Consider the following 23,709-nt stretch of genomic DNA (forward strand, 5'->3'; position numbering starts at 1 on the left):
CTGAGCTATTGTTAATACAGGTCAGATTTGTTTTATGTCATTATATATGTTATATGTTATTTTGTCCTTTATTTTAAATAATAAAATCTTGAATCTTGACTACTTTTGTATTTTCCTTTATCCTGTAGTTAGAGTAATCTCTCACAATTCTCGAGTCAACTTCCTGTCTGTTGTTGCTAGGCAACTGCGGCGTGGGGGAAACATGCACCCCGGGTACATTGTAATGTGTACGGTTCATTTAGTGCAGAAACGGATCGGAAAAGCGGCAAATTAAACACAATCAAGGGTAATTTTCTTCAGTGAATCACAATGCCAAAGAGCTGCTGTGTTACGCTTTGTACTAGTAAACTAATAACATAATCAAAAATCCAAATCGAAAGTTTTATATAATACCAGTTGAGGCATCACGGATAGCTGGCGGCTATCAAGAGGGCACATGTAGACTCAGACAGGAGAGTCGATCAAAGCAGACCCTGGCCCCCAAGTCAAATCATACGTATGTCTGCCAGACCCGGCGCCATGGGCGGGCATTGGGGGGCCCGGCCCGCCCACTGAGTCAGCTGTGCCCGCCCTGGCGCTGTTGACCTCGTTCCCAGTTTTATCTCCTCCGTGAGATACAAACGCTGTTGTAGCCTGTAGGATGATGACGAAATGACCCGCCCTAGTATCTGCCTCTGATTGGCTTACTGATATTCCTAGAGTCCTACCTATCACGCAGAAGGATCTGCGTAACCTAGCAACGCAGGTAAGGGGCGTAAGGTACTAGCCAATCACAGGCAGAGTAGGTTGTCCTGTACTCATACCGGCGTCGCCATCTTTAAACGTTAGCCGAGCGTAGCTAAATATAATGGGATAAAATGGACATCAGAAGTTTTTTTAAAAGTACGACCCAGCAGGAGAATCGTGAGAAAACTGTCACTGATCTGAATAACAACACGACTGAGTCTGATGCGCAAGCAGCAACTTCTGCAAGCAGCAGTGCCACTCCCCCTAGTAGCGTGAGCACTGATGATGTCAACACTGCTGCTAGCACTAGCACTGATGCTAGGAGCAGCTACGGGCCATTGCAGGCTACTAACGTTACAGCACCAAGTGATCTTGGTACTGAGAAGCCCAACAACAGAGTAAACAAGACGTTTCCTACACGCCTTTTCTCTGGGAAAAAAAGGTCGTTCAGCAGCTCCTGGTATGGAAGATTTGCCTGGCTGGAATACTCAATTCAGGCAGATGCTGCATTCTGTTTCCTATGCAGGTACAGTGTATATCTGTCTGTATCATGTGATGTCATAAATGTCATGATGTCATGTTGTGTATGATATACAGTTAAGAATGAGTAATTCGCTTTTGGTTTTAAGAAAATGGGTTGTAAAGCTATTTTTGAAAACTACAAGGGTGAATAATACTGTTTTATTTGCCATTTTCTTTTAGAATACTGTTTTGGAGTCTTCATTTTTGTTAGGAATATAGGACTGGCATATATAAGCATTATGCTTCAGTCTGTACCTTTTCAGTCACTGTAAAATAAAATATTGTTAAATGATGGTGTATATTGTATTGTGTGAGATGATGACTGAATAAACTACTACTACTACTATTACTACTACTACTACTACTACTACTACTACTACTATGTCATGTATGTTATGATGAATTGAAAATGGGGGACCCTGATGTAAACAAGTCAAAAGTCTTTCTCTGGTCTGCATCCCCTTAACAATTGTGTGTATTGAGCCGTACTGTATTGTACCCATTATGCAATCTGTTAATAAAAGTTTTCAATCAATCAATCAGGATGTTTCGGGGACTCGGACCTGCCACAGATACAACCTTCACGGTTACTGGATTCCGTGACTGGAAGCATGCAGTGGAAATGGGTAAAGGACTACATAGACATTCAGCTTCAAAGGAACACCTGGCATGTGAATCTATGTGGAGGGACAAGGAGAGACGCATTCAGATGGGTAAGGAAATAACAACATTGGTCAACACGGAGCAGTTGCAACGCAATCGTTATTACCTGTCATCAATCATTGATATTGTTGAGTTCCTTGCTGTGAACCAGCTGCCCTTTAGAGGTGACCAGGATGCTTTCTGTCAAATGGATGAAGGTGGATGTGGGCTATTTTTGTCCTTATTTGAGTACACAATGAGGAAAGATGCACATCTGGCAATGATAGCACAGACTATCCCACACAATGCTAGATATACTAGCCATGATATCCAAAATGGCTTAATCGAGATCATGAGTACTTTGGTAAGGGAGCACATAGTGAGAGAGATTGGCGAGTCGTTTTACACGCTAAAAGCAGACGGAACCAGAGACCCAACTGGGAGAGAGAATATCTCCATAGTTCTGCGCTTTGTGAACGAGCAGTGCGAGCCAACCGAGCGCCTCCTAACAATAGCCACCGCTGAAGAGGGGGACGCAGCTACACTGACCAACACCATCCTCGAAGAGCTGACACAAGCTGGACTGAGTCCAGGGAAAATCCTCAGTCAGGTATATGATGGTGCCTCGCTGATGTCGGGTAAACACGGAGGGGTACAGAAACTGCTGCAGCAAAAACTGGACAGAGAAATACCATATGTCCACTGTTTTAACCATCAGCTGCATTTGGTAGTCACTCATGCTCTGGCAGTTGAAAAGGCTGTGGTGGACTTTTTCGCTGTGTGTAACATGCTCTACAAGTTCTGCAGGAAGCCGACCGTTGCCATCCTCTACAAAGGAGAGACACTCAAGCGCCTACTGGACCAACGTTGGACGGGGCATTTTGCTACAGGCGTGTGAACTAGGACTGATTAACTGTGATGTTGTTTTTGTTACTGATAAGGAGTTTTTTGTATGTTCTGTCTAGATAATATTGAAACTGTATGTGTATTACTAAATCTTTGTTTGGGCTCCTTTAGCTGTATGTTTTATTACTAAATGTGTATGTTCTGTATGTTTTTTAACTGTGCTGCAAATTAATTGCCCCAGTGGGGATATTTAAAGATTACTCTACTGTACTCTACTCTACAGTCTCAGTTATTCTGAAATCATCCGATGACCTATCCACACTGCTCCGAGAGGTCAACAGCAACCGGGCCTTTGGAGCAGATGTGCGGGTTGAAGCGACAGGATTGCTACGGAGCATGTCTGAGCCCAGCTTCAAATTCATTGCTGAGATGGTGCACAAGATCCTGTCCTATCTTAACCCCCCAAACAAGATGTTGCAGTCTGAAGACATGGATTTGGTTACAGGTGAAGGAAGATTACATTTATTGTTATTGTAGTGCAATAAGTACACCTATTCCAGGGCAAAATGACATTGTATTTAATTATTTTACTTATTATTTTAGAACCTGGGTTGTTGGTTTTGCTGAGGTAGTTTTGTTTAATTTCCCTGTGTCTTTTAATGCACTGATCAGGAGTAGTGCTCTTAATTTCGTTGTATTCTGTACAATAACAATAAAGGCTTTCTATCCTATTCTAGGTGTGCAACTCATCAACACTGCATGCACCTGTGTCGAGAGTCTCCGCACAGAGACAGAGTTCCTGGCACTCCTGGCGCATTGTGACAGTGCCACAAGGCCGGAAAAGAGAAAACGCACACAGAATCCTGCCCTTGCCATCTATGTTGTTGAGGAAGTCATCACACAAGAAGATCGCAATGACGAAACAGAGCTACACCGGATGTATTTTAGTTGCATCGACTCAGTTTGTGGGGAAATGAAGAACCGCTTCGGGGAGCGTAATTGTAAGCTGATGGAGGCACTGAACTCTCTGGATCCCACACAATCTACGTTCTTGGATGTCAGCAAGGTGAAGCCGTTACTCGACCTCACCAAGACACCTGTTGTGGATTCTGAATACGTGGTGGCCCGCCAGTTCCTCAGCACGCAAATGAAGGAGTCATCTCCCCCAGACGGGAAGAAGTGGACAATCAAACAGGTGATTAGGGCTGGGCGATAATTCAATATTATCATTTATAGTCTTTCAGTGGAATCATATTGTGATGATATGAAGATATTTTAATATATTGACACACTTCTGCTGTATAAATTTATCATGAAAAGCAAATTGTACTTAAACTCTGATAAAATGAGGTATGGTAGCAATATTATTTGAATATTTCTGTATTATTTGACATCACACCTAACATGATTCAGTTCAATGAGATAAACATTCATTTGATTATTCAACATGATGTTGCATACATGAACCATATTGTGATATATATTGATATCTAGATATCTAAAATCCTTGTGATTATTGTGATATTGATTTCAACCATATCGCCAAATCCTACAGGTGCTCCAACAGTTCCAGAAGCCACTGGAATCAATGCCGACTGTGATCACAGCATTTAAGCACGCGTTGACCTTTGGAGCCAGCACAGCACTCTGTGAGAATTCGTTTTCTACCCTCAAGAACGTCTTCACAGAGCATCGCCTTAGCATGCTTCATCGACGCAAGGCCAATTTAATTCAGTTGGCATTTGAGAAGGACTTAACTAAAAAGTTCAGGAATGAGTGGAGGGACAGTGTGTTAAGACGATTTCACTCTGTCCACAAACGCCGCCTGCCCCTCTACTAACGGGTGAGCATACCCTCATATGTGGAGGAATTTTGTTTGCTTTTTTATGCACTTTATTTTTGTCAATTCAGTTTGTTTCAGTTTCAGTGAATTAATGGTATTTGTGAAGTGTAACTTCTATGAAAATGTGACTATATATGATTCGGATTTACCTGTTTATTTAACAGCATGTAAACAGAGAACCACCATAATAATACAGCTGTGGTCTAAATGACCTTCAGCATGGAAATGGTTGTTCTACCTTGATATAGACCTAGCCTGAATAAACCCTACCAACCACAGAAGACACAAGTAGCCCAATACACTCCTATAAAAGGGACTACAGGAGCCCTAAAAAGTTCAGGAATGAGTGTAGGGACAGTTTTCAGAAGATGTCACAATGTCCACAAACGCTGCCTGCCCCTCGGCTCTACTAATGGGTGAGTGAGTATACCCTCACCTGTGGAGGAATTTTGTTTTCTTTTTTATGCACTTTATTTTTGTCAATTCAGTTCAGTTTGCTAAGCAATTATAAGCCGGCCTTCTAATACAAGCCGGGTTTCATGTATATTAAGAGGAATTACGGTATTTCCCTCAACGGATTTACCATAGGCAATATATTTTGTTATTGTTGGTATATGCTGGCCTGGCTGTGCAGTAAATACCATATAATGCTATGGTGTTAATGTTTACAAAGAGAGTAAGCCTACCTCAGAATTGTACGAAGTTATTATTATTATACCAGTATTGTGATTGCACTATTTTACTTTATTTAACTTTTTTTGACCACCTGTAATTGCACTGTTAACTGTTTACTACCGTATTTCATAATGTATTTCATAATTCAATAAATGAACCCAGTACATTTTACTGGGTTCAAACTGACACAAAATGTTGATTTATTCATTATGATCTGTTTGAAAATGAGAAATATAGGCCTCTCTCTTATACATGCCTCCTCCTAATACAAGCCTGGTATCCGCTACAGTTGAAACAAATACAAGCCGGGGTTACTATTAGAGGAATTACGGTATATTGCAAATATGCACTTGAACAAATAGTCATGTTCATTGTGGTTAAAGAGTGTGGTGGAACAGACCATGGGCTACAAGGGAAAAACACCACTCTGCCCCTCGGCTCTACTAATGGGTGAGTAGCCTGTGGAGGAATTTTGTTTGCTTTTTTTATGCACCTTATTTTTGTCAATTCAGTTCAGTTTGCACAATGAATTCAAAAGTGTTGACTAAATGGAGACTTTCCAAAGATATATATCCGTTCAGTCTGTTTTTGTATAAGTGAATGTTCTTAAGAGAGAGAGAAATGTGATTTTTCAGTTGCCTCTCTGCTGTTTAGTTCAGCATCGTGGGCAGCGCCAAGCAAGCCACAGCGCCGCTGAAACAGATGAAAGGGAACCTGTTATGTTGAAAAATTATTGCCCCCCCAAGAATATTTTATGCCCCCCCACTCATTTGTTTCTGCAGCCTGGTCTGATGTCTGCTCTACCCATTTCATAACAGGTGAGAATAAGGAACAAATATGTATATCGTAAATTAAGTTTTATTGGCTGTGAGGCTGTAAACAGCAGAGAAATGTTAGCTGCTAGCTACTTCACCATATAACGTTAGTCCATTCTCTTCAAGTAGCCTACATGCCTTTTTTTTCCGCCTTAGAATCACCAGAAAGGCTTTCGAAATAGTGAAATGCCATGTTGGCCTCAATATTTTCAAAACAAATTATATGAAAAGGTTATGAAATGAACAAGAATGTGATAAAATATGTAATAAAAACTGAGCTCAACGCATACATTTGATAGTAGAAATACATTTGTTTTCCACCATACCAAGATGGCGGCGGTCTCGTGACATCAGAGTGTCTTCGAGAATACAAGAGATCTCTCTCTCATTATGGGGGGGTTACAGTATAATAGCAATGCTTTATGGGTAAAGTATCCCTTCCTTCCCTTTTCCTAGCCTACCTTCCTGCCCTCTTTCTATCTAGCTCCATCTCTTCCTCACCGTGTTTATCGGGGCAGAAGTCTGTGAGGACCCAGCTGGAGTGCAGAGCGCCCGTGTTGGCTCGTACGCGCAGCACGAAGATGCCCATGTAGTGGAGGTTCAGGGGGGTCAGGTCACAGTGAGTGTGGGGCGTCTGGCACACCTTGGTCCACTCCTTCCTCTCCATCCTCAGCTTGTACTTCCTGGTGGTGCGAAGAGATGCGGATGGCAGATGTTTTTAAAGAGATCTAGTCGCAATACCATTGAAATGTGATTTAAAAATAACCTGATGTAGTCACATGTGCTCCTGGGACCCCAACCTGATGTAGTCACATGTGCTCCTGGGACCCCAACCTGATGTATTAATATGTGCTCCTGGGATCCCAACCTGATGTATTAATATGTGCTCCTGGGATCCCAACCTGATGTATTAATATGTGCTCCTGGGATCCCAACCTGATGTATTAATATGTGCTCCTGGGATCCCAACCTGATGTATTCACATGTGCTCCTGGGATCCCAACCTGATGTATTCACATGTGCTCCTGGGATCCCAACCTGATGTATTCACATGTGCTCCTGGGACTTACGGGATATACTCCGTGGTGAAAGTGACAGCCTGGTTCCCTGCAGAGCTCCGATGCCAGTCCCAGCTCAGTCCATATTGGGTGTTGAGAGAGAACACGGTCACGTTCTCCGGTTTGGCCAGCTCTGCTCGCCCTGTAACACATAGAGATGCACTGCATCAAACATCATTATCCATCTACACACTGCTTTTACACCCGCCTAGTTTAGTGCGGCTCAATTAAGCATTTACCCCCCTATATATTCAACTAAAGTGGTCTGCACACGGCGGGCGACCAACGTCGCCTGGCGATGCGATTGTCTGTCGCTCAATGACAATCGCCTGGCCCCCCACACCAGACCAGACCGTTCACAGGTATAAGAATGTGTCTCTCTGTCTAGCTGGGGGTGTGGTTACTTGTTTCCCCCCGGAGGGAGATATAGGAGGACGGACCAGATGTTAGTTTGTTGTGAAGCGAGCGTAGCTGTGTTGTGCTTTACGAGGGAATATTAACCTGTAAAACCCATATTGAGCTGGAATTAAACCACCATATATATACAAATACAACCTCTCCTCATTCTTCCTGACATTACTGCATGACTGATCGCTACAATACGTTCATTACCACCGATTGGACAAGTAATGTTATGCACCTGCTGAGAGGATGTTTTTTCACGGGAGACGCTGTTCTGTTCTCAACCATCATTTCTTTGTACAATAAACCTTACAAACTAACAGAACGTAGACCAAATGCGTCCACATTTTTATAGGATTCTAGCACATTTTCATAATAGCGAATATTACAGTTTTCATTGAGGTTTCTTACAAATTAACGAAGCTTTATGTTGTCCTTTATATGCCGATTATCATTAAAATCTTAAATTGTACCATATGTCCCCCTTTAGACAACATATGTAACGCTACCAGCTAGGGCTGCACGATTTTGGGAAATAATCTAATTGCGATTATTCTGACAGATATTGCGATTGCGATTTGCGATGCGATAACATATTTTAGATTTTTTTTTTACAAGAAGAATGTTGCTGCTTTCTGTAGTCGGGTCCGAACTGCAAAATTACTGTATTACCCTGTATTATACACTTTTACTATCATGTAGACTATTCTGCTTTGTGTTTACATGTGATGTAATGTATACATGCACATTTATTATGTTCTTGTGTGATGTATCGCACATTTTATTTCTGTGTGATGTATTGCAAATGTTATTGCTGTCATCTTGGCCAGGTCTACCTTGCAAAGGAGATCTTGTATCTCAATGGGACTTCCTGGTTAAAAAAAAATAATAATTAATTGCAGGCTTGGCGATTTGATAATTGCATCATTCCAAATCTACTGACAACAGAAAGTGTTGTCTATCGTCACTTCCATATACAGCGTCACCCGAAACCCATTCTAGAGATTCCATTCTAGAGATTCCCACTTTTTACTGGGAATGGGGCGTGGCCATATTTGGTCCCAGACAATAAGAGTGGCTGCGATTGGTCACCGTGACGTTACATCAGCTGCAGCCTGGACATTAAACTCTGTCAACACCCACACAACTTATTTTGTTACCCGAGTATAAAAACATCTAGTAGGTTTGTTCATTTATTAGTTAATGACAAGCGGCCAGTATAGCTTCTCAAACTAACGTTATTTATTTTAATTGTTCCTGTTAATAATAATGAACATAAGTAGCATGGTAATAATATGTAGATTATTGATCAATGAATGTATTGATACATTAATTGTACAAATGATACACCAGTAGAAGTCATGTTATTTCCTCATTGTCCTTTCTGTGTCGCCTCAAAAAATAGGATCGAAGCGATATTTAGCCAGACAACAGAAATAGCTGCGCGACCGTCGCTTCAAAATCTCCTGCCGTGTGGGCTGTCTCATTCATAACAATGGAGGCGATACAATTCTGGCGGTCGGCTCGCAAAAAAAGTCGGTCGCTTGGCTAAAATCGCCCGCTGTGTGCGGAGCCGGTTGGCCAGTCGACTACGGCTCCTTTCGACCGATTAGTCGACTAATAGGGGTCAGCCCTAGTGTGTGTGTATGCATCTTTCAGTTTAACTTTCAAGTGTAATTGTCACATACATTAAAAAGTACAGTGTGTACACTCAATGCAATGAGATGCACTTTGCCCTGGCACTCTCTCAGCCCTTAAAAACCTATAAATAATAACATAAGCTGACCTGAGAATAACAACAACATACAATAAAAACAAAAGCAGCATCTAATAAAATAAAAAATGTAAAAACAATTAATAGAACAATAAGAACATACAATAAAAGCACCAAAGCACCAATGAATAAATAAAAAAATCCACAGCTTCTACAATCATTTAAGCACTACTGTTCAGTAGTCCGTGTGTATGTGTATGTGTATGTGTATGTGTGTGTGTGTGTGTGTGTGTGTACTAAATCTCAGCAGGCTTCCTGGGGGCATGGTTGACAAGCTTACACAATATGTCCCTCTCTCGACTCTGTTCTCACGCCAGAAAGTGATCCAGTTCCCCACTAGGCTCGTCTCCAGCGTTCCTATTTGTACAACCTAACAGTAGGATATGGCCTGGAATCTGACTCACGCTGAACCTTTGACTCTCAGCTTGGAATGTATGAGTGGGTGAAACCGCGTGATTACGAAACCTAGCCGCATTTCTCGGAGACGCTCTCTGATTGGCACTGACTGACGCTCTCCGATTGGCCACTGACGCGTTTGCCCAATCCGTGACGAGCTACGTCTTTGCCCATTTCCACGTCAAACAGCCTGCAGTGCAAACTACCTGCCGACCCGTTCTATCGCCATGCTCTAAGACAAACTCTAACCTTAACCAACTTCGCAGAGTGCCTAAGCTTAACCAGTGTAGAAACAGGCGTCGGCCAATCAGAGAGCGTCTCCGAGAAATGCGGCTAGGTTTCGTAATCACGCGGTGAAACCATGTGTGATAAATCTCTGTATCGGCAACAAGTACCCACATGTAAGTACTTGTACCTGGTCTGAAAAACTGTTGTATTAGGACATCCCTATTTATTATAACAGTAGGATATTCAAATTAGTACTTTATCTGTGAATACCAATGAGCCCAAACTTCATAAGCAAATCAATCAATCTGGCCTGTCGAGTAGCCTCATTATAGCTTTGTTATATTGTTGTTATATAGCCTCGTTGTAACCTCATTATAGCCACAAGTGGACACTTTCAGGGGTTAAGATTGTACAGGCCTTTGAGCTCATTAATCCTCATCTGTTTGTAGGCTACTAACCTAGCCTACCTTTTATTTCATGGATTTAGCAAGATGTCAAAAATGGCATCATCATAGACGTGTTTCTCATCGATGTCAGACTCAGTGTGCGCAGTGCGCACGCATCAAGGGGGCAAAAAGGAACGTAATCATGATCAGAACAACGGGGCAGACTACAATATATTTGCATTTGTTAGCCATGCCAGCGAATCTAAACAATCAATCCATGCCAAAACTAGATTATGTAAAAGGTGAAAGACTCACACTCACAGCGAGCCATGCTGACTTGGCAAAATGACATCAAACGTAGATGACATCTCCATAGAGCTTCATTGTACTTTTAGTCAGGGGAGTGCCATGGTTTCTCCACAGAGCTCCATTATACCTTTAGTCAGGGGAGTGTCATGGTTTATCCATAGAGCTCCATTATACCTTTAGTCAGGGGAGTGTCATGGTTTCTCCACAGAGCTCCATTATACTTTTAGTCAGGGGAGTGTCATGGTTTCTCCATGGAGCTCCATTATACTTTTAGTCAGGGGAGTGTCATGGTTTCTCCACAGAGCTCCATTATACTTTTAGTCAGGGGAGTGTCATGGTTTCTCCATAGAGCCCCCTTGTACTTTTTCAGCACAGCAGCTCTGTTATGATCCTATAGGTCAGTCAGTGGTTATGATAGTGACAGTTATGATAACAATTAGCCTTCTTTGTGTGAAGCGACGAGTAGAGTCTGAAGAAGTCCACCATTATCCCTGTACCCAAAAAACCCAAGCCTGTAGCTCTCACCTCCATAGCCATGAAGTGCTTTGAGAAGCTAGTAAAGGGCTACATCTGTTCCTCCCTCCCCATCAACCTGGACCCCCTGCAATTTGCATATCGCCCCAACAGGTCCACGGAGGACGCCATAGCCCATGTGCTGCACACAGCAGCATCACACCTGGACAAGAGGCAGGGGAACTATGTGAGAATGCTATTCATCGACTACAGCTCAGCATTCAATACCATAGTCCCCTCCAAACTCGTAGCCAAGCTCAGGGACCTGGGCTTGAACTATGACCTCTGCCAGTGGGTCTTGGACGCGTGTAGCTAGAGCCATATGAAATCCGCGATCACGGAATCGCGGACGGAATCGCGGAATTGAGCAATAAAAATGGAATCAACTAGGGCTGGGCGATATGACGATATTATATAAATATCGGGTACAGTTCATTAACGATACACTTTTTAAACGTATCGTGGATATCGTGATGTTTTGCCCAAGAGGCTTGTGTCGCGTCAATCTGGTCCACACGTTGACACTTTTGAACAGCGCCGCCCCACACACACACTACTGCATCAAAAGTGACTACTTATGATAACAAAGGCATTCGTTGTGGCATTAACGTTATAATAATAATAATGCAGGACCTGTTCAGAGGTCTCTATATAGTTACACTTTCAATAACATCAGCGTATTTACATAGTGCCGACCGAGGTCGACCTAGATATAGCAAGCTCGTTCATATCTCAGCCCGTGCTGACTCAGTTGTGCCCATTCTGCGGTCTGTTAATAAAGTTTTCAATCAGACAGATGTATGGAAAGGCTTTTATTATAACATCCGTTGCAGTAAAATCATTATGCCTCCAGTCGTTTAGTCCTTCTGCGGAGCTAAAAGCTAAACGTCGGACGCGGCGAGCTGCCATTGTTATTGTCATTGAGCTCTCCATGGCGGAAGTAAAAAATAAATACGCGCTTTCCGATTGGTGCTAAGAACAGCAGGGCGGGTGCAAGCGATGTGACGTAATTGGCAGACGCGACTGTCAATCAAAATGATTCTGTTTGCAGACTGAATGAATGAGAACGTTATTAAAAGATTGCAGCATGGGTACAATACAGTACAGCTCAATACAACAACAGTCAACAGCGGACTGGAGGATGCAGACCAGAGAAAGACTTTCGTCTTGTTTACATCAGGGTCCCCCATTTTCAATTCATCATATTTCATATCTAAATCATATAATATCTCATTGCTAAATATATGCAATATATAATCTAATAATCCAATCATCTAAATCTAATATATAATATAAAAATGCTAAATGCATGGGTATTTTATTTTGTCTTTAATGTTAGCTTGCAAACTCAAATACTGTCTTGGTAAGCCTCATAATGAATTTTGGGGAAAAAAAGAAAAACATCGTGATGCGTATCGTGTATCGCCGAAAGGTCAGAAAATATCGTGATATCATATTTAGGCCATATCGCCCAGCCCTAGAATCAACTGTAAATAAAGTTCAACTTTGTCAGTGCTGTAAAGTGTAAACCTTTTTAAATCTTAGACAAACAAAACACTTTGCTTTCATGAAATATTGTAAGCCGTCATTTGAGGCTTTATAAAAGCAGCACAATGAACACAAATCTGTCAGTGCCGAGTCTGACCTCATCTTAAATAACAAACAGCATTGCTTGTTGTAATTAACAAAGAGAGGCAGAGTTGATTTTGCAAAAAAATATATATATATCATTTATATTTTTATATTTTTTAATAATCAAATTTTATTTTCATATTCGAATCCCATGCCCATCGAACGAAGCTTCGAAGCTTCGAAGTATTTAAGACAGCCCTATTAAATGGACTGTTATATCTTATTAAATTGTGGACATTTATTCATTCCCACTTATTAGACACTATTTCTGATGGTAAAATGAGCGTACAAAGCAAAATACAGAATTCTGAAATATTAAAACGGAAAAAACTGAATTTGGAAAAAAATAATGGAATTTGGAAAAAAATAAAACGGATTTCATATGGCTCTACGTGTAGCTTATTGACAGCGGAAGAGTGCAAGAATGTGACAATGTGACCATGTGACCGCGGCAGCGCGAGAGAGCGGCAGTGCGGAAATAGGCTGTCTATTGCCATTCTCTAAGACAAACTCTAACCTTAACCAGCTCCTTAACAGCGCCTAAACTTAACCCTTCTAACCTTAACCAACTCCGAAACAATGCCTAACCTTAACCATGCCTAACCTTAACCTTAACCATAGAAAGAATATTGCCATTCTCTAAGACAAACTCTAACCTTAACCAGCTCCTTAACAGCGCAATGCCTAACCTTAACCTTAACCATGCCTAACCTTAACCGGCGAAAGAATACACGTTAAAAAAAAGGAAAAAAAAAATTGAAGGGATTCGAACTTGTAACCAACGGACCGCAGCGCTGCCAGGTGAGCTAAGCTTCGAATGAAAATCATCGGTGATTACGGCTACATAATGCCGCAAGCTCTGCCGCTCCGCTCTGTGGCTGCCGCGCCTGCCGCGTGTCGCAGGCAATCAGGGAAAACGCGGAAGCACTCGTGCGCACTCTTCCGCTGTCAATAAGCAATAAGCGTCTTGGACTTCCTGACGGGAAGACCCCAGGTGGTGAGAGCAGGCAACTGCACATCCTCATCCATCACCCTCAACATAGGGGCCCCCCAGGGCTGTGTTCTGAGTCCCCTCCTCTACTCGCTGTACACACATGACTGTGTGGCACAGCGGAACAACAACACAATCATCAAATTTGCTGACGACACAGTAGTGGTGGGCCTGATCTCTGCAAAGGATGAGAGGGCCTACCTGGAAGAGGTAGAGGATCTGGCGCGGTGGTGTCAGGAGAACTGCCTCTCCCTGAACGTCAGCAAAACAAAAGAGATGATTGTGGACTTTAGGAGGTCAGGGGTCAGGGACTACAGCCCCCTCAGCATCGACGGGGCACCGGTCAAGAGTGTGAACAGTTTTAAGTACCTCGGAGTCCACATATCCGAGGACTTGACATGGACCACACACATTGACAATGTAGTCAAGAAGGCACGGAAACTCCTCTACTTCCTTAGGCGCCTAAGGAAGTTCAAAGTGAGTCAGAAGATCCTTAACACTTGAGTGCCAAGGAAGAGAAATCTCGTTATTAATCGTTATTTTTTTTATTCACGATTTCCATAAATTTTTCATCAATCTAGCCTCACGTTACCACTGGCACTCTCTCTGAGCTCGAACAGGGAAAATACCGCCCCCTATCGTCTCCCGGATGGTAATGCACCCTTTGGATTGGACTGAATGAAAATGCATGGGGAAAAGAAAATCCGGAATCCACATTTTACTTCAGGCATGTAATCCGAGCCAATTGCAGTCTTTGTGGTCCCTCAGAACAGCGTGGAATATGTGGGCTTCCCACACATTTACAACAAGCGTTGCAGGGGTACAGCTAAGAGAAGTCACCCAAAGTTCTGCCTCTTTGAACTGCTGCGGTCAGGCAAACGATACCGGAGTCTCATGGCCAATACAGAGAGACTCAGAAGGAGCTTATATCCTTAGGCCATCAGGATGCTCAATAGGCTTGGGCGGTATCCTTTTTTTCACACCGTCAAACCTTTATGATATAATACCCCGGTGCACGGTATGACTTTCATTTTCATTAGGGATGCACGATAATTATCGGGCCGATAATTATCGGGCCGATATCAGCAATTATGACGTCATCCCGATAAACTCGATAACGTTATTGATAGCTCCGATAACATATAATAAATGTTTTGGTTAAAAGAAATCCGGTGTGGGTGGATTTGGATGAAGGGCGCTTGTTTTTATTATAGCCTCCTCCCGTTTTGCCAGTACTGTGGTAAAACTGATAGCGTGTGGTTTAGGAACAGGGAGTTTTTCACAAATCCAGCGCTCCCTTTCTTGGCTGTGACATGGTCACGTTACATTCGGAGACAGACAGTCGATCTGCCAATTACGTCCCACGGCTTGCACCCACCTCTTCTTCTTACCACCAATCAGAAGCTCTCGTTCGTTTATTTACCTCCGGATTGTCAGCCATTACTCTACTCGGAGCTAACGTTATCTCCTCGCCAGCCACATTGACAAGTACCAGCGCTTATACATTACTGGCAAATGTCTTGTTGCACTTGTGGCAACGAGCGTTGTCAGCATCGACTTTAGTAAAATAGACCCAGACTTTTGAACATTTCGTTCTGTCCGCCATTATGAGAGCAGAGCTGTCTGTACTCCAGCGCAGCACCCGTGTGAGTGAGTGTGTGTGTGTGTGTGTAGGGAGCGAAATTAACTTTTTGACTCACCGGCCAGTGGCGGGTAGATGGGAAGAGTCTACCCGCCAAGCATATTTCTTACCTGCCAAAATGTTTTTGATTAAAAAATATATATATATATATTTTATATAAAACATTTTTTTTTAAATAAAATATATATTATATAATCATACTTGTAGTTGTATTATCTGCGAGACATCGCCACCACGCAATAAGTCAAAATGCTTGCTATCTGCAAACAGCTCCACTGTCTGTGTGTATACTTGAGTAGCCTCCAGCTCCAGCAAGGATTCTCCGGCCCTGCAGCTAGACCCTATATTCAGCTAGACCCTACATTCAGCATGCAAGGATTCTCCGGCGATGCAGCTGGACCTATTTATAACGTTACCGTTCTTTTGTCAAATCACATTCAACATGCCCTCAGCTAGAATACGCATTCAATCAATGTTATAAGACATTGATATCAGGAGCTATCTGTAGCTACTGCTAGCCCGGTAGATAACGTTAAGACAATTCAGTTGCCTTAGTTGCCATAATAATGGATCAACGTGAGCTAGCTAAGCTAGCTAACGAGGGACCGGAAGTATTATGCACTCGAGTAGACTATTGCTGGAGCATTTGTTGATATCAGCAGCTATCAGTAGCTAGCCAGCTAGATACCGTTAGACAATGCCTCGTCATGTATTAAACTAAAAGTGAATAGTTGACTGGGTCATTGTTTAAACAGTAACGGAGGTCCGATATAGACTAGAGCAGATGGAAGTAAACAAGCCAAATGATAGCTTCCGATTGGTCATTTGCTTTTTTTCTCATGAAACCAGTCACGTCACTCTACTGTGATTGGACCTAGTGCGATGTGGGACTTGTAGTTTTTTAACGATCTCGCGGCGGAGAAAAAAAAGACGAGCGGCTATAATCTGTACTCGCACAAGAGTATCGTTATGAAGTTATGAACTACACGTCTACACGCCACACGGCGGGCAGCCCTCTAAGTGTCATGCGCCAAAGGTAAAAACAGCCCGCCCCTGGCGGGCGGCGGGCTTTAGTTTCGGTCCCTGTGTGTGTGTGTGTGGGGGAGGGGAAGAGAGGAGAGAGCAGGCAGCCCGCTCCCCGCGACACAGAGGCAGGAGAGATATAGACAACGGCCAACAAGATTAGTTTGCGACGTTTAAATTCCTCAAAAAAAACGTCCATAATTCCTCGAGTACCGATAGCAGTACCGATGACGTCGGAGCTTATAAATACTAAAAAAAAAAAAATTGATAAAAAAAATATATATATATATATATACAGTTAAAGAAAATATTATAATACAATAAATATCGGTTATCGGTATCGGTATCGGCTTGAGGAGCATAAAGTTATCGGTATCGGTGTCAAAAAATCAATATCGTGCATCCCTAATTTTCATCAGCAGGGGGGGGGGGGCAACCGGAACCCGTGTTACCAAGTAAACAAATCATCGTCAGCTCTCAGAATGGTAGTCCCGCACCGGTAGAAGCCTGCACCGTTTTAGCGTTAGCATCTAGCCATGGCAGACTATTTGATTCCTTAAGGGCTAGAAATTGCCTGGGTATTGGTCATATGCTCCCGAAATGCTCCCGTTGTTTGGCTACTTCTATGTGCAGTGAAAACTACTCGAATGCTTTATAACCTAGTCATTGATTTAGTTCAGGGTAATCTAAGATTAGCCGCAGAGCTAATGCTAGTTAACGTGAGCTAACGCTAGTTATTCAAGCTCAGTAGCTCACAGAGAGAGATAAACAGCTGACAGCGGATAGTACAGGACAGGGTTAGAAATTAACATTTTTTTTCAAGGGCCTTTTTTGCCCCCCTTAATTGATTTTCGGGGGCTTTTTTTTGTATTTCGGGGGCACTGAATTTTTATGATAAACGGTAGGGGTGGGACGGTTCACAAAATAGACGGTTTGGTTCGTATCACGATTTTGGGGTCACGGTTTTCAGTTCGATATACGTTAATTTTTATTAAAAAAAAATGTAACACTCAAATCTAAACATGCTTCTCATTTATTAAAAATAAAATAAAAGGTTTACAGTGTTTACAGCCTTAAATAATGTTTGGCACACAAAGACCGAACTGACTGAAAAATATAGGCTACATTTGTCAAAGTATTAACTTAGTGCAAACAAACAATATGCTCAGCCAGCACTAGACTTTCCTTTCTTTAATTAATATAAACACACAAAAACAATGTCAACCATGTTTAAATTCCCTGATTGTCAGTTAATTAATGGAAAGATTCGTTTTCTGCTTGAAATTATTATGTTTCTGTCTACATTTATTTAGACTAACATTATTTAAATATTGAGTGCAACTGTGGTGGATTACGTAATTCGGTGAGTTGGAACTATCTATGGGTTGGCGCCGGGTCCCCACGGACATTTTAGCGTGTGGCACCTTCAGCTCCGGTCACGTTAGGAGCAGTTCATAACATCAACAAGCAGCGCGAAAGCAATAATAGTCCAGGTTGGAGTTAGTAAAACACAGTTGTATGTTAGCCTTCTTGGATGTTAAATAAACGCCTATCATTGTCTTTAAACACCCCGCCTCTCAGACTCCCATTTCCTCCTCTGTTACAGTAGCTAGTAGCTACGGTGTTAGCTGTTGTTGTGAAGGGCTAGCTAGCTAACAGCTACAAACATTGTACAAACTGCTAACGCTATGGCAAGATGTGTGTAGGCCTATGTAATGTTAATGGCTATGTTTTTAAAGTCGTAATGAAGATTGATTTATATTGTGCGTGCCATTTTTACACAAACTGACTAGCACCTGGCTGGCTGCAGTGCTGCTGCTGCTGCCTGCAGCCAGTGCAGAACACCGGCTCCGCCAAATGATTTTTTTTATTTGCGCGTCATCTGAACCGTACGATACACAGACGCTCCATTACCGGATAAATATATATAATTAGTAAACTGTCGGGGGCATTAAGTGCCCCCCTTAACTGATTTTCGAGGGCATTTTGTCCATTTTCAAGGACATTATGCCCCAAGCTAGAGCTGCCGCGGTATTGCTGTTTTCCTTACCGCACAAATTTGCAAAATATTTCCTACCGTGCGGTTATTACCGCACGCACACAAAAAAAAAAAAAAAAAAGTTTGAATGCATTTTTTTTTAGTAGTAGTCTACTCTTTATAGCATATAGCCTGCCTCTAGTCTAAATGTCTATCTTTAGAGGATGACTTTGCAGCATGAATATTGTTTGGGATTCGGCAAGCACGCATTAGTTATTGAAAGTGAAACTCTGGTCGTGCGCAGTTCACTCGGTGTCGCGGGCAGGGCTGGTTACCCCCCCGACCCTTTCTTATTATTATTATTACTATAAAGTTACTACTTTATAATAAAGGCATTCGTTTTGTGGCATTAACATTATATAGTTATACGTTCAATAACATCAGCGTATTTACCGGACGATAGCAAGGCAAGCAATACTCTATTCATATCTCAGTTCCTTTCTTTGCTCAGAGCGTGCTGAGTTGTCCCATTCTGCGGTCTGTTAATAAAGTTTTCAATCAGACAAGTGTATAGAACGAAGGGCTTTTATTATAACATTCGTTGCAGACAGTAAAATCATTATGTCTCGTTTAGTACTCCTGAAGAGCGATGGTAGTCCACTCCGGCGGAGAGTTAAAGCTAACGTTATTAGCAGTGTTGTGATGAGCTGACATTCAGGACGTAAAAAACGTGTGACGCGTCTCTCTTCTGACCAATCAGTGGTCTGCAATGTTTCACGTGACTTTTCTGGTACCCAATAGGGTCGCTTGGAACCTCGATAGAGAAGTAGGGTATATCTGCAGAGCCGCAAGCCCAACGAGAGGAGGGTAATTTATTATTATTATTATAAAAAACAGCGGTGACGCGGTATTCAGCCTACTCTGTCTGCGGTGGCCGTGATGTAACAGCGATACCGCGGTAATGCGGTAATCGCGGCAGCTCTACCCCAAGCCCCCGTTAATTTCGAACCCTGGTACAGGACGGTACAAATACAATAAAAAGGCGGGTGGGGGCTGTTGTGTAAACCTTGTACTCTTTAGTTCACATATAATAAGAGACGGATTATTTGCTTGCTCCATCAGTTGCTCCACAACAACACACCGCTCCTACCAAGTGTCATGGAGAGGGACCCTGTCGGCCACCCGCCCCCTGCGGACGGGTGTCCCCCAGGGCTCGGTTTTAGGACCCCTTCTCTTCTCCCTCTACACTAAATCACTGGGTAACATTATCACGTCTCATGGCTTATCCTACCATTGTTATGCCGACGATACTCAACTCTTCCTCTCCTTCCCTCCCTCAGATATCCACGTCTCTGAGCGGATCTCGGCCTGTCTGTCCGACATCTCCGCCTGGATGACGTCCAACCACCTCAAACTGAACCTAAGCAAAACAGAATTGCTCCACCTGCCGGCCAAATCCTCCCCCCTAACCGACCTTTCAATGACAGTCGAGAATGCAGCTGTGACTGCGTCCCCGACCGCCAAGAACCTTGGTGTTGTCCTCGACGACCAGTTGAACTTCTCTGCTCACATCGCAGCGACGACCAGAACCTGCCGATTCCTCCTGAGCAACGTCAGAAGGATCCGCCCCTTCCTGACAAAAGAAGCCACCCAACTCCTCGTCCAATCAACAGTCATCTCCCGCCTCGACTACTGCAATGCACTGCTCGCTGGCCTCCCGGCCACTGCCACTAAGCCTCTTCAACTCATTCAGAACGCAGTGGCCCGCCTGATCTCAAACCTACCGAAGTCGGCCCATGTCACCCCACTTCTTAGGGACCTGCACTGGCTCCCCATTGCTGCACGAATCCGCTTCAAGGCCCTCGACCTAGCATACCGTGCGGCAAAGGGAACCGCTCCCGCCTACCTCCGGTCAATGGTCTCTAACTACACACCCTCAAGACCCCTACGCTCTGCATCTTCTGGCCGCCTCAGACCTACTCCTATCCAAGCTCCGGGAGGGTCATCAAAGAGAAGTCGCCTATTCTCAGTCCTTGCCCCACAATGGTGGAATGAACTACCCACCCCAGTTAGGACAGCCGAAACACGTCCAATCTTTCGCCGTCGACTAAAGACGCACTTCTTCAACCATTATCTGAATTAAAAAAAAATATATATATAAAAAAAAATCTAACCCTAACTAACCGTACTGTCATGCACTTGTCCTAATAAACTAACCTACACTGTAGCACTCAACACTTTGATGAACATTGTTGCTCAGCTGATAGAGTTGTGCCCTTCCTGATGGCTTGTCGTACAGAACTTGTAAGTCGCTTTGGATAAAAGCGTCAGCTAAATGACTAAATGTAAACACACACCAACTCTCGTCACAACGCTTTACGGTATTTTCACAGCACTGTCGCAACATTACCGTAAAACGTGAACACCGTTGTGACCCACTCGCTCCACTAGAGCGGTCTCGCCCTCTGCTGGTGCGTGTGTGCACTACACTCAAAACTCCGTTTCACTGTTATAGAAACTGAAGCGCATCTGTGATTTTGACGGTGACGGACGGTATTGATTTTCAATACCGTCGGGATTTCTAAATACCCTGATATACCGTCATACCGCCCAAGCCTAATGCTCAACGACAATAACACTATGTAACAAACCATCAAATACACTCACAGCACACACGTCCACAGTACACACTCACTTTAAATAAACAACTCACTGTAGCACCCACTTTACCCACTTTGCACTACAATTCACATCTCATTGCACCTTACCCTAAGTTGTACCTCATCCAATTTCTGCATTGTACTGTATATACTGTATTGTTGTAACTCAAGTTACACATTGTTCTACTCTGTATTGTATATTGTATATTATATCATGTATATTGAACACTTGTTTACATACTTGACTTACGGATAACGGAAAAAAGCATTTCATATAAAAGTATTCTGTATTTTTGTATGACAACTAATAAAGAAACTTGAACCTAGAGCAAGGCACTATACACTGCAAGGGTTAAGGGTTTAATTCCTACTGGGACACCCATGCTAAAAAAAAACATGCACTCCTGGTACTGCTGATCACTTAGCATAAAAGCATCCATCACAAATGTATGGCATGTTATTTGGTAGGCCGAATCCTTTAGTTTAATAATAACAGAATTACCCTACTTCATAATATTATATATTATAATATCTTTGCCATCATCATAACTAGAAGCTCTACCTTGTAGGTAGGCTCATTAACATAATAATAACTGTGTGCATGCAGTCTTGTCTAGCTTATTGCATGAAATAAAATAAGAACGTGGTTATCATTAATAATATGAATACACGTTATTTGTATAGCACCTTTCATACAAGCATTTTTTATTATTAATGTCATAAAAAAGCGAAGTCAGTCAGACAAACATGCAGACAGAAATAATAACACAAGAGCCATTTTCAAATAAAGTTACATTTCTGAAAGATGTGATGTTATCTAGACCCAGAGATGATATGATTTATGATCCAGATAAACGAGCTGTTGTGATCACAGAAAAGGCCTAAAACGTACAGCAACAACTTACCAGCGCTTGTTTGGAGACACAGCAGGAAAGCAGCAGCAACCACGTAGCCAGCGGCGAACATGGTCGATATCTGTGTATATAACGTTATTATCCGACAGACGAATTCTCTATTACAGTATATGTCTTTTTACCGTTAATAACTATATGGCTCTCACATGTTAGTGGTTATGTTTGGTCTGTTGTGCGTCGCGTTCAACTGCTGGAGCCGGAATAATGCAGCGATTGGTTGAAACACTTTGTAAGACCCGCCTCCTCTCTGTATGCTTTGAGTTTATTGGAGAAAACAAGTGACGATCATCTGACCAGGAAGTCAGCTTTACAGCCAAAATGAGCAAATGTCAAACTTCCTGTTTGTTTTTGCCTCTCAAAATGAAAGCGCAATGAAAAAAAAATGAAATTCGGCCGTCATAGCAGCATGGAGGAGGGGGGGGGGGGTACAGGTATGGGCAGGGTAATAGTAGAAATACATAAATATAGGCAATACAATTAGATCTGAATGTAAGAATATGAGGAAAATAAACAGTGTAAACCATATGATTAACTCTGAATATAAAAATATGAGAAAAATAAACAAAGGTGCAGATGGGGGTCTGTATGCCTTATCGGTTATATTATATTTACAATAAATATAGGCAGTAAATAAGAGGGCAAAAGAGCTAACTATTACTCTGTTGGCTTTAACATTTAATATACTACTAACTATTACTCTGTTAACATTTAATATACTACTAACTGTTACTCTGTTGGCTTTAACATTTAATATACTACTAACTATTACTCTGTTAACATTTAATATACAACTAACTATTACTCTGTTAACATTTAATATACTACTAACTATTACTCTGTTGGCTATAACATTTAATATACTACTAACTATTACTCTGTTAACATTTAATATACTACTAACTATTACTCTGTTAACATTTAATATACTACTAACGATAGGTTATGTATATAACCTAGTTATATGAGTATTGGCTGAGCGTCCCGCTCAAGCCTATTGAGATACCCCTTATCTCCTTGTACCTACTGTACACCACCACGAACACAACTTATACACCCACACCTGACCGGGTCGCCTATTGCTTATTAACAGCGAAGGAGTGCGCCGAATGCTTCCGCGTTTTCCCTGATTGGCTGCGACACGCCCCGCGGCAGGCGCGGCAACCGCAGAGCGGAGCGGCAGAGCTTGCGGCATTATTTAGCCGTAAACCGCCATGATTCTCATTTGAAGCTTAGCTCACCTGGCAGCGTGGCGGTCCTGCGGTCCGTTGGTTTCAAGTTCGAATCCCATCAATTTTTTTAATTTATTTTTTTTAACATGTATTCTTTCGCCGGTTAAGGTTAGGCATGGTTAAGGTTAAGGTTAAGGTTAGGCATTGTTTCGGAGTTGGTTAAGGTTAGAAAGGTTAAGTTTAGGCGCTGTTAAGGAGCTGGTTAAGGTTAGAGTTTGTCTTAGAGAATGGCAATATTCTTTCTATGGTTAAGGTTAAGGTTAGGCATGGTTAAGGTTAAGGTTAGGCATTGTTTCGGAGTTGGTTAAGGTTAGAAAGGTTAAGTTTAGGCGCTGTTAAGGAGCTGGTTAAGGTTAGCGTTTGTCTGAGAATGGCAATAGACAGCCTATTTCCGCACTGCCGCTCTCTCGCGCTGCCGCGGTCACATGGTCACATTGTCACATTCTTGCACTCCTCCGCTGTTAAAAAGCAACACGCGACCGGGTCCCGCCTCTATGGAGGCGTA

The 23,709-nt window shown here is 42.5% G+C and overlaps 1 protein-coding gene across 1 annotated transcript in view; it reads right to left on the reverse strand.

Annotated features, from left to right (window-relative positions):
* The window catches only part of LOC311241526 (interferon alpha/beta receptor 1b-like), a 43,436-nt gene extending 21,285 nt beyond the window's left edge, over nt 1-22,151 (reverse strand). Inside the window, exons 1-3 of the mRNA XM_084330374.1 lie at nt 21,967-22,151; nt 7,140-7,269; nt 6,571-6,752 (exon numbers count right to left, since the gene is read on the reverse strand). Coding sequence (XP_084186500.1) covers nt 6,571-6,752; nt 7,140-7,269; nt 21,967-22,027 — 373 coding nt within the window. The 5' untranslated portion in view covers nt 22,028-22,151. The remainder of the gene's footprint in view (nt 1-6,570; nt 6,753-7,139; nt 7,270-21,966) is intronic.
* Between the last annotated feature and the right edge of the window lie 1,558 nt (nt 22,152-23,709).

Source organism: Notolepis coatsorum, assembly GCF_963971535.1.
Source record: "Notolepis coatsorum genome assembly, chromosome: 15".
NCBI lineage: Eukaryota > Metazoa > Chordata > Actinopteri > Aulopiformes > Paralepididae > Notolepis > Notolepis coatsorum.